Genomic DNA, 11,776 nt, shown 5'->3' with positions numbered 1-11,776 from the left:
CGGGGAGGCTTTTCAGCCAGTGACGTGCTGGTCTTTTTAACTTGAGGGGAAGGTATTTGATGGCGTGGAGATCGTCCCCACGAGTCATGTGTATGTGAAGGATAAAATCTTCAATCCAGACCCCAGGGTCCGTCGTTCAGTCATATGGCTCTGTATTCACGGGTTTGAATTCCTGTGGAAATTCATGATCCAGCACCTCGTCCGTGAAGCACAGGGGGTGTGCAGCCCCTCTGTATCTGGCCATGTCGCGGCATGCTACCGGCTGCTGTTGTTCCCGGTGTTGATTCTGGACTGGTATTCGATCAGTATGATCGTTGTGGTGACCATGATCCCGCGTCGGAGCATGTCCTCTGGACCCATAGATGGATCTGGCCGCATTGGCCTTTTTGTCCAGGAGCTCTCGTAAATCGTGTGTGGTATCGGTGGCTGCTCTATCGCGACCATGAGGTGGTTGGTCCGGCTGAGTAGCCGTATTGTTTTTGGGCCGAACGGGTGCTGCGGCTTCATCGTCAAATTCGGGTAGCAGTTTGTGCTTTGGGTAGCTCTTTGCGTGGCGATTATCACCATGTTTCCCTTCGGTGTCTAGCACCTTATTCCATCTTCGGTTGAGCGTATCCTGCGCGGCCTTAAGCCTTTGCTTCTGCTTCTTCAGGCTCCGCGTTGTGGCAAGGAGTTTTTTGCGAAGGTTATCTTGTTCCGATTTTCTTCCGAGATGATGAACGCATCATCCACCGGATTGTTCTCTTCTTTGGAGGTAGCATGATGAGTTCGGCCCTCTGAATTGTGTTCGGGCATCTTCTCCGGGTTGTGTTCGGCATGGCTTGGTTTATCCTGTTCCATCGCTGGGTCCCTGTGGTCGTTGTTGCCTTTGAAATCAACCGGGGTGTAATCCTGTTTTGGGTTGTTATCGCTATTTTTACTGTGACTGGACCTAAGGTGGCGCCTACGCCATTGTTTTTGATTTTGCCCAGGGGGTTTATCATCTGGTGTGTCCTTTTTGTCAACATTGTCTTTTTTGGGGATGTCCACCATGTAGACGTCGTATGATGAAGTGGTTGTCCAGCGCCTCGTGGGCGGTGGTTCCAGATCGTCCCCTATATCAACGTTCATACCGTCGATGTTATTGGGGTTGGAGTCAAGCATGTCTGTTAGGTCATCGACAGTGGCTATAAAGTGGGTGGTGGGTGGGTTGCGATTTTCTTCGTCTTCCGTATCCCACACGGGCCGGACATAGTTCGGCCAGGAGTCTTCTGACAGAGAGAGAGACTTCAATGAATTTAGCACGTCTCCGAAGGGTGAGTGCTGAAAGATATCCGCGGCGGCGAATTCCATAACCGGAGCCCAGTTAGATTCAACGGGCTTGGATGCGCGCGGTCCGGAACACACGACCGGAGACGAGTTCGGGGGTCTGGAGATACAGATCCCTTTAGGAGAGAAGTCTGTGTTCGGCTCCAAGGCCGATGAGTGTGCGGCCTTCGGGGCGGGGTCCATCCGCCCATCCTTAGAAGGCACAACCTGCTCTGGAGCAAAGTCCGGAGCCTTAGCAGGTGCGATGTTCTGAATACTATTCGACTGCAGATCTAAATCATGCATGTCGTGATTGTTCGGCGCTCCTAACTCGGACCCGAATCCGTCGAAGATCAAGTCTCCGCGGATGTCGGCGGTGTAGTTTAGGTTTCCAAACCTGACCTGATGGCCAGGGGCGTAGCTATCGATCTGCTCCAGATGGCCAAGCGAATTGGCCCGCAGTGCGAAGCTGCCGAATACGAAGATCCGTCCGGGGAGGAAGGCCTCACCCAGGATAGTGTGGTTGAAGGTTGGAGAAGCCATCTAGCCTTGCAGTGACGACACAGAGGAACTCTCAATGAAAGCATCAATGTCGGTATCAAAAACGGCGGATCTCGGGTAGGGGGTCCCGAACTGTGCGTCTAAGGCTAATGGTAACAGGAGGCTGGGGACACGATGTTTACCCAGGTTCGGGCCCTCTCAATGGAGGTAATACCCTACTTCCTGCTTGATTGATCTTGATGATATCAGTATTACAAGAGTTGATCTACCATGAGATCAGAGAGGCTAAACCCTAGAAGCTAGCCTATGGTATGATTGTTGATGTGTCCTACGGACTAACCCTCCGGTTTATATAGACACCAGAGGGGGCTAGGGTTACACAGTCTCGGTTTACAGAGGAGGAGATCTACATCCGAATCGCCAAGCTTTCCTTCCACGCCAGGGAGAGTCCCTTCCGGACACGAGACGAAGTCTTCTATCTTGTACCTTCATAGTCCAACAGTCCGGCCAAAGTACATAGTCCGGCTGTCCGGATACCCCCTCATCCAGGACTTCCTCAGAGCCCCTGCACGTGCACGCCTTCCAGTTGCATCGTGGGATTTCAGCGACGCCATGGGCTCCTTGATGCTTCTCTGCGGCCTCCTTGAGCAGAGGGTGCTTCACCGCGGGCTCGGGCCATGCTGCCCACCAGCATCACCGGCGCCCGGTGGCCCCTGCGGCTCCTCTCCCCTCCCTCTACTCCTCCTAGTCATCCAGTTGCATCATGGGATTTCAGCGACGCCATGGGCTCCTTGATGCTTCCCCACGGCCTCCTTGAGCAGAGGGTGCTTCACCGCGGGCTCGGGCCACGCTGCCCACCGGCATCACCGGCGCCCTGCGGCTCCTCTCCCCTCCCTCTACTCCTCCTAGTCGTCCAGATCGCAGCCCCGAGTCGTAGCTGCTGAACCACAATGCCACGGGCGAGTGCCATGGACGCCGCTGCCTTACCCACGCAGCCACGCCGCCCGCCGACGACCATCTCCCTGGCCACTGCCCCAAGCATACATGGCTTGCTGCGACACATACACTCCTCCTAGATCCCGACGGCAATGCCCCCTCGTCGGCGACGAGACACGACGTCGTACTGCTTCTCTGCTCGCGTGCTTGGGTCGGCCAGATCCATGGAGCTGATTGCTTTTCTGATTTTGATTGAAGGGTGTCCCCTGTAAAATTACAGGGATTGGTTTGCAAATCTAGACAAATTCATTGTCAAACACCGTTTGGCTGGAGCCGTTACGCCACGTATGCAAAAACGGGACTCACTTGTCATAATCTCACTTAACAGGGCCAGATCTGCGGATCGGTGGTCTTTGCAAAACCATTAAGCGAGATGTGGTGTCTTTTGCAGAGAAAATGTATCCTAATGTTTTTCATAAATCTAACCCTGAAAGTGATGGTTTTATGCAATTTACTCCTCCTGATCCGTGCTGGCGCGGTAATGCGGTCGCTGGCGCCTTGATGAGGCAAAATTTCGTGTTTTGACCCTTTTGTGAAACAAAATCAAGATCTGACCCCAGTCTGAAAACATTTCAGGATTTGACCCTTTTTCCTACCGCCAAGAGGCCCGGCGGTAGGATCGTATAGCCTACTGCCGAGCACTGCGGCGGTAGCAAACTTTTCCACGTCAGCGCCGATAACTGCCGCCGTTCCCCCTCCGTCACACCCTACCGCCGCCTCGCCCGGCGGTAGGTTGTCTGAACCTACCGCCAGAGTCTCCGGCGGTAGGGTGTGGACATATATAAACCGCGGGCCGGCCGCCCCCACCCCTTTCTCCCCCACCCAGCCGCCCCCCACCACGAAGAACAGAGCAAAACTGCTCAAAGTCGCCGTCTCTCATCCCCTCCACTCCCCCCCCCCCCTCTGATCTTCCTCGTTTCTTGACGGATTTTGCGGATCGAGATGGCCCCGAAGAAAGAAAAGTAAGCTCTTTCAATCCCTCCAACAAGTTTTAATCAAACACCTTCCGATTCGTCGCATTATTCGTTTGAAATCACTCCTATTAGAATTTTTTTTAACCCTAGGATTGATTTAGGTTGATTCTAGATGTTATATTGTGTTAGATTTGAACTATATGATGGATGATGCATGTTCCTATGCTATGGTTGTGTTACCATGAACCCTAGTTCATAATTGATTTGAATGGTTTTTTTATATGATGGATGATGCATGTTCCTATGCTATGATGCAAGTATTGGATGATGCAAATATTTGATATATTTGTTATATGTAGTATATGAATCCTCAAGATGAACCCTAGTTCATTTTTTTAACATGGTGATTGCAAGTATTTGTTATATGTAGTATATGAATCCTCAAGATGAACCCTAGTTCATTTTTTTAACATGGTGATTGCAAGTATTTGGATGATGCAAATATTTTATTTAGTTATTGATATATGTATTGTATTTAGTTCATAATAATCTTGATATATGATTATTCAAAGATTGTGTAAAGTATTTAGGTTCAGTTTTTGTTATGCATCGATGTGTTTCGTAGTTAATGTTGAACTCTAGTTCATGTTGAAAAATCTTTTGATGTGCTTATGCAATTCTTTTAGGAGGCCACCTCTTGCGGACGACATCGGCACAAGGTACACAATGCTTAATCCTAGGTTCGACAAGCATCACCGTGCCCCAAACCAGCCCTGCCTGGCACTGGCAGTGGCCATGGGAATGCCACCGCCCGCCCCGGCAGCAAATGGACCGATGTCGATGGAGAGGAGAGGACGGCCAACAGTGCCGCCCGCCCGCCCGATCCGATCCGATGGTACGAGGCGAGGCCTCCAGCAGATGATGGCCTGGCCGGCTGGGGCATCCTTGCTTCATTCGTCAATGATGATGCCCTCCACTGTCCCCACTGTGCATCCCCATGCCGCCGGGCACTGGTCACCCATAAAACCCTCCCGCGTCGCCATCGATTCCGCCATAAACTCCTCGGTCGTCCCAGTAGGCCAGCACGGGGGGCTCCGGATCCATCATCAAGGAGAGGTTCCGCCCACCGGCCCACTGGCCTGGCCGGCACGGCGGCTATCGCGCGCAGCCGTCGTGGGCAACGGTGGGCCGTCCGTGATGGGTAATGGTCAAGGTCGGGTTTGGGTTTGTTGCTGGCATGGCACGACCACGACGGGCACACCAAATGTGATTTGAGCAGTTGGTTGGTTGGTTGGTCTGCGGCGCCACCTGCGTACCTAACGCCAGCTGTTACCATCCCACGCAGGCGGCTGGCAAAGTGGCCTCCACCTCCCAGTCACGCACACAAGGCAACGGCAGGGAGCCGTGGTCGTGCCTTCTTGTTCACCAACCAAAGCAGCATCTCGACCTAACGCCAGCCAGAGCCAGAGCCAAATCTTCCGGAAATTCACAGCGCCAGCTGCACACTTAGACAACTCAAAACACAAACCCCACAAGAGAGAGCCTGTCTTCTCTCCCTCTAAAAAAAGAGCCCGTCCCCTCCGAGCAGTAACGAGGGCACAGCATACAGTAGAATCATTTCAAGCATGGGGGCTAGCACATGACAGCGGCAACGGACGCATAGGTTTCCAACCAAGGAAACGCAGGAGAGCTGCGCTGCGATTCGATTCAACCAACAAGACAGGAGAAGAGAAGAGAGGGGGGGGGGGTACTAGGTAGGAATGTACAAATCATCAGGCTGTTACAAGGGATAGGATTCCGCCTCCACACACACACACATCTGGGCTAACTTAGTACACAAATTATTTATCCATTTCGCTCCGCATCCAAACACATGTCAAAAAACACAAACAATCCCAGCCGCCGCCGCTGCAGCCTTCCTTTCCTTCCTTCACCAATCAGCTCAAACCACTATCACCACACACAAGCCCCAGCCTTCTCCCATACTCGAAATTTCACCATTCCCCATCCACCAAATTACTACAGTACCACCAGTGAAGCTCCTCGTTCCACCCAAGGCTGTCAAATTCTACCATTTCCTCCCAAAACAGTTTGAACAAGCTGCCACCATGTTCGTTGCACTCCCCGAATCAGAATGTGTGTGGCTTGGCTTATCTCCGGCACAAAATAATTCCTTCAATCAACCATTTATCCCCGGCAAGATTAGAATTTGCATCTCATAACAACCCATGCTTGCCGTATTTAACATTTGACGCGGTTACGCACTCTCGACCGGGAACAGCCCGAGGTTTCCTTCGCCATGCGCTCGCTTTGGCCGCCAAGTTGTGTGAGCCTTGACCACATCAGCTCCAGACTCCAGCTGGAGCAAATGGTCGCACTGGATGGCAGAGTCTGGGCTGCCATCCACGCATTCGCCCGAAACGTTGGTCAGTGACTGCAGCACGCTGTCACGGCAACACTCCTTCCTGTAATCCAGTGTCATGCTTGCAAGCTCATGCTTTTCCAGTATTGAAATCGGGGCACTCTGGAAAGGGAATAAATAAAGCTCAGGAATCTTAAGCAGTCTTACTATGATGATGATTGGGAATGAGAACAATCATGTCTACTTTATCAAACACCAGACCTGATGCTCCACAATAATAGATGCATGAAACGACGTCTGGTGGTACCAGCAGAGTTCATGTGTTCGGCAGAAAAGTAGCCACAACACTTTGGCCAAACACTAGAGAATATAGGGGAAATAAATTACCTCAAGGATCCACCCAATATACTTCACATTGTTCACATGTTGGTTCACGTCAAGGTCACCCCACTTGGGCTGTTGAGGATGAAGGAGTTCCCATAAGAAAAAGAAATATTATAGATGACACAAACACCAAACTGAGTGATGGTAATTAATAAGAATATCTAACTGACTTACAGTAAGCCCCTTCCTTATGAACTGCTTGTTGGCAGGGTCCACAACTTTGTTCCTTGGCTTAGCCAACTTTTCACCCTGCTCCTCTGTTATGGCAGAACGGTCGTTAAAGTGCGGCCCTATTTCACCTCTAACTTCATCTGGCATTTTTGAAAGTCTTCTAGTGGTCTTATTCATCATAACCCAAACACTGCAAACAAAGTGTCAAATGGGAAGCACAATTAACAGACGAAAAAGATGCTACAAACAGCATGACTCAAAATGCAAACACATGGAATTCAAACCTTGTAGCTTTCAAGATTGTTCTGCCCGAATTGTAGTCACGGATATGCCAATCTCGACGCATTCCATTTTTTCCAGCAGAAGCTACCCATGTGTCAACTTGGACCATATCTTCCCTAAAATTTAGCACATGAAAATTATACTAGGTCATTTTTCAGCCTGTAAATCACCAAGTAAAGCTACAGAACAACTAGAACACTACCAAACTGAAATTGCTTTTCCTTTTCCGCAAACTTAAGATTCAACCTCTTATCAATTCAACAAATGATCGTTGCTGACATCAAAGGAAAACTGCAGTATCAGGTACACAGACCAATAAAAGTATTTAAGAAAAATTATGCCAATCTAGATCAGTTTCTTCATTTGGCAGCCCACAGCACTAATTGCATATGATCAAGTCATTTAATCCAGCAATAAAGGCAACTTTCTGATCTCCTGAGGCCCGACCTCTTTTAATACGAATAACAAAGGACAAATGGGCCAGCACCACTTAATTTGGTAGCTTCGAGCATTTAATACGTGGTCTTATCAATCAAACTAGATTCTTCTACCTTGCAGAGGTAGACACAAGAAAAGATGATCGTTTATTCATCAAAAAAACAAAATCTATGTCTGTTACAATCAAGTGGAACAATCGATTTAAGGTGTTCCACACGTGAAACATACTCTGTGACTGTGAGCAGAACTTCTGATTGCTAAAGAAGCATTCTAAATTCTAGCAAAAGTGGAGCCACAATCTAACGCATCTGTGTAGAACAACAGAATCAGAAACATAGAAAGGGGAGTTTTTCATGTAGGATGATAAGCAGTACACATAAGCTTCTGATTTGTAAACAATCGTTAATTCTAGCAGGAACCAAGCCTGCACTGCTGACATTATTTTTCATATATTCTTCCCATGGCATACATAAATAGTCATGAACTTGTATTGCCGTTCCATAAATCGCCACTGTGTTTAGCAATCAATGTGGTAAATAAGAAGACCACAACGTTGAGCGAAACTAGGACATGATGTGTTGTTTGTACTAAAAAAGTGGGCATAGAGCATGTTTGAGTGGTGCATAATCTCTCCAAATATATTGCCTGTACTTAACTATGGATTTCTCATAGTAATGACGTAAGGCCAACTTAGTTATAAGAAATTTTTCATGGTTAATATGACAACCAATGGAAGTTCATATCGACAAACTCACAAGGCAGTTTGTAGAATGTTATGATGCTAAATAGGAAAGAAAAAAGACTGACTCCAGTTTAGGTAATTAACATTACATTCTGAGATTAAGATAAAATAAGACGCATTATACAGGTATGGCTTCAAAATGTGTGCCAAAAAGCATGACAAAAAAAAAACACTACTCCAGTGAAAGGGTGCACATCCATAAAGAATGCACATGAGTAGTTCGAGCTATGAATTTGACTGAAAATCTGAAAGTGAGAAAAGGAGAGAGGATTTGCCAGAAAAATGACATCAACAATTATGGCTTGCAGAAAAGTACCATGAGGGATAATGCTCTACAAGAAGCTGAATTTTGCTGACAACCCAGATCAAGTTCCGTTTACTCATCTCCGGCGTAGCGCCAAAACCATCTCCAAGGAGACCAGCAGTTTTCACATGATTAAGAGCTGTTTCCTGCCAAAATTTGAATTTGTTTAAGAAGACTGATGTGAACTGATGGCATCAATAGTGAAACGAGAAAAAAAATGGAAGCTGCATCCTGTCATTGTCTCACCTGTAAATGATTCATTAACGTCTCTATAGAAGCTGTACGATCTGCACCAATCTCGTAGGACCTAATCAAGAAGTTCTGCCTAAACACCAGCCCATCCTGGATGATTCTACCAAAGCCAAATGTGTCAACAAGCATGTCAGGTCTCTTGGGCTTCCAATCAAGCATCGTCCACTGCTTCTCTGCGGCCAGGAAGATGGTCGTGACAGCTGCAAGAAGCATGCTCCAGTCGGGCAGTTGGTTATAGAACGTCTTTGAGGAAGTGTAAGGCACTGTATCCTCCTTGTCTGAGCCTGTAGTCTTGAGGTTAACCTTAGAGCCGTTAACCTTGGGAAGTGCTTGGGCCCGAGCCTTGACTTGCATGGACGCGGGCGGCGTGTTTGGCTTTGCAACCATCCCACGGACACTCAAAGTCTCAGGTACTTCACCAGACATGTTCTTGGAGCCTCTAGCCAACGCAGCCGGGGAAGAGCCCGGCGTGGGGAAGAACCCCGAGGCGGCAACAGACCCCGCCATGACACAGCCGTACTACAGCTTCAGGAAACCAAGATTACGCTCCAACCTGAAAGAAGAAGGAGAAGGAACAAAAGGATGAGCAACAGGATTTATGCACACCCATAATAGCTACGCCTAATTTCCCTCGTGGAGGAGAAGAGAAGGGAGACGAAATAAAATCTGACAGAACAACAACATTCACGAACAAGGAACAACAAAAAGATTCCATGTAAAATTGAGATATGAGCCACTGGATCCCGCTGTTCCTCATTCGGGGAAAAGGATAGGGAGCCTTAAATTTGCCCCATTCGAATCAATTTCCCCAAACCTCCAACGACCAGGCCCCGGAGACGGTCAGGGTCGTTGTTGACATCCAAACATCCTTTGCTATTGGGGCCGTGTTTGCAGCCGAATTTACCATGACATAATAATCGCAAAATAAATGGCCCCCTTCTCCTTGGAGCGCGACGGGAACCGTCCCGGCCGCTCGGGCCCTGTCCATCCGTCCGTCCCACACAAAACAAATCTGAAAACAGCACCGCATTGCCACCGAATCCAACGCTGCCCGCGCGAACCCTATCGCAGGAACCGGGGCGAAACGGGCCAAACCGCGTTGTCGCATCGAGAGAGAAAAAAATCCCCACCGCAAGGGGGCGGAGAGCGACGCGGCCCGCCAGATCTGCCGCGCGGGGCCAAAATGCAGAGCCCGGAAAGCCCGCGACGGAATCCCGAGCGAATCGACCCGCCGCCAGATCGCCGCGGGGGGAGGAGGGGGAGGGAGAGGGACTCACCGCGCGCGCGCGCGCTGCCGCCGCCTCCGCGGGACGGACGAGGCCGGACCTGACCCAGACCCGCCGCCGGCTCCGGCGGCGCTCGGCTCCGCTCCTCTCGCCGCGCCGCGACGGGAGAGGCGAGGTTGGTGGTGGTGCCGCGCTGGGAGGGGAGGGGGGGCGCGAGGGCGGTGGGGGGATTCGTGTGGTCTCCGCTGCTTCCTCTACCTCGCCACCTCACACACCACGAGAAGGAGAGAGAAGAGGAAAGGGATAGAGCGAGAGAGAGAGTCGGGGGGCAGATGAGTTTTTTTTCCTCTCTTTCTCTCTTTCTCTCTCTGTTTGCGAGGCGGCCACGACGGGAGGGGAGGAGGAAGCAGAGCCGTTAGCGCTCACGGGTCGGGGCCGCCGTATAAATACGCGCCCCGCGTACGGCCCACGGGGGCCCGTATACGCGTGCGCGAAAAGACGCGCGTGCCCCTCGCCCTCGGTGCGGTCCGACCGGCCCCCAGCGTGGCTGGTTCCGGGCTGCCGTGGGGCCCGCGCCGCGCCCTTTTCCTCCTTCTCGTAGCTGTCCGATGGTTCCTGCACTGCACGAGTCTCCAATCAGCACGCCAACGGAGACGGTGGGTTGAGAAAGCAAGGCTCTTCTCCCGGGACTCGACAGCTCACGGCACCGCGACGTGGCCGTTGCAAATCGCTACGCTGCCAAATACGCCCTTCCTTCGGATCAATATTATTATTATTTTCTTTTCGAAAACCTGTCGATACATTCATCTTCAATCATGTCCAAAAATAATGAAAAATTACATACACAGCTTTGGTACAATTTTAGAGAGTACTTCCTCTTGACCATTTTAATTTGCAAACTTCATAGAATTTGACTTGACACAAATCTAATGAACGGAGATTTGTAGCTTTGTTATAAAAAACCTCGGCGAGTAAGATCCATGTTGGTATGCTTTAATTTCTCGGTTATTTTTCGTTCTCTCTGCACTCGGCCTTCCTCCCCTTTCAAACTCCGACGGATACAGCGGCGGAGACACATGGGAAGGGAGTCCGGTGACTTGATCTCGCTATGAGCATCTCGCGTGCTTTGGTTTTGTTTCCCCACATTCCATTTTACACGAGCCCTAAATCTAGAGAATTTTGGCATTTTAGACCACCTGCTAGTGCCAGGTGTCGCACTTGCCGCCATGGGACATGGCAGGTCGTCTTTTTGCCAATCCCACTCAGATGTGGTCTTTTCTATTATCACGCTCGCGTAAGTTGTCTAAAATGCCAACAGAAATCAAGCCTATATGGGCATTTACGCAAGCTTGTAATTTATTTGTCTGCTCTCGCCTTTAGTGTCATAATTATTGATGGATTGTAATCCGCCAAAAGAATACGCCTTCTTCTTTTCTCAATGATTCATAAATAAAGAAGATTAGTTACGCTCTGGGGCTCACGCGTTTTCTTTCTTCCTAGGGAAGAAAATAAAACGATCTCGGCCGGGCAAGTCTGGCCTTCCATCGGCTACCCTCTGCCAACGACTTTTCATTCGTTGGTGCTAAGAAGGGTCGCCGGATCTGCGTGGTGGATCATGTAGATTTAGCTTTTCGGCCCTAATAGCTTAGGCTTTGGGTCGTTTGATGTTTGGGCTTCAATGAGGGCGACGCCAACGCTGAATAAAGAAGCTCCAAATCATTTCCGACGAGGCAACGCGCTCTATGGTCGGCGAATGATTTGGAAATCAATCTGTTCAAGCAAGGATTGCATGGGACGACGACATCCTTGTGGAGGAATTGTGTCCCCGAGCTCCGCCGTTGCGATGGTTTTGGTTCAGCGCCGACACTGAGTTTGGGAGGTAGTTCAGGAGCGGATGCAGATTGTGGTCTACATCGA

At 49.9% G+C, this 11,776-nt stretch overlaps 1 protein-coding gene across 1 annotated transcript; it reads right to left on the bottom strand.

The window, feature by feature from the left end:
- Positions 1–5,459: 5,459 nt before the first annotated feature.
- On the bottom strand, positions 5,460–10,270 carry LOC123087981 (palmitoyl-acyl carrier protein thioesterase, chloroplastic). Its single transcript, XM_044510113.1, has 7 exons — positions 9,911–10,270; positions 8,628–9,186; positions 8,394–8,527; positions 6,900–7,013; positions 6,619–6,805; positions 6,448–6,516; positions 5,460–6,222 (listed from the first exon to the last, which is right to left on the bottom strand). Exons 2-7 carry the CDS (start codon positions 9,138–9,140, stop codon positions 5,956–5,958), a joined length of 1,284 nt encoding a protein of 427 aa, XP_044366048.1. The 5' UTR covers positions 9,141–9,186; positions 9,911–10,270; the 3' UTR covers positions 5,460–5,955.
- Positions 10,271–11,776: the final 1,506 nt, after the last annotated feature.

Source organism: Triticum aestivum, chromosome 4A, assembly GCF_018294505.1.
Source record: "Triticum aestivum cultivar Chinese Spring chromosome 4A, IWGSC CS RefSeq v2.1, whole genome shotgun sequence".
NCBI lineage: Eukaryota > Viridiplantae > Streptophyta > Magnoliopsida > Poales > Poaceae > Triticum > Triticum aestivum.
The sequence above is the reverse complement of the archived record's forward strand: the minus strand, read 5'-3'. Positions and strand labels throughout refer to the sequence as shown.

What these genes read in the sequence shown, in the direction of transcription:
- LOC123087981 (XM_044510113.1), bottom strand. Translation starts at nt 9,140, where the DNA reads ATGGCGGGGTCTGTTGCCGCCTCGGGGTTCTTCCCCACGCCGGGCTCT. An exon ending in GTAGAGCATTATCCCTCATG is followed by an intron (nt 7,014 to 8,393) that starts GTACTTTTCTGC and finishes GCTAAATTTTAG; the next exon opens with GGAAGATATGGTCCAAGTTG. An exon ending in TCATAAGGAAGGGGCTTACT is followed by an intron (nt 6,517 to 6,618) that starts GTAAGTCAGTTA and finishes CATCCTCAACAG; the next exon opens with CCCAAGTGGGGTGACCTTGA.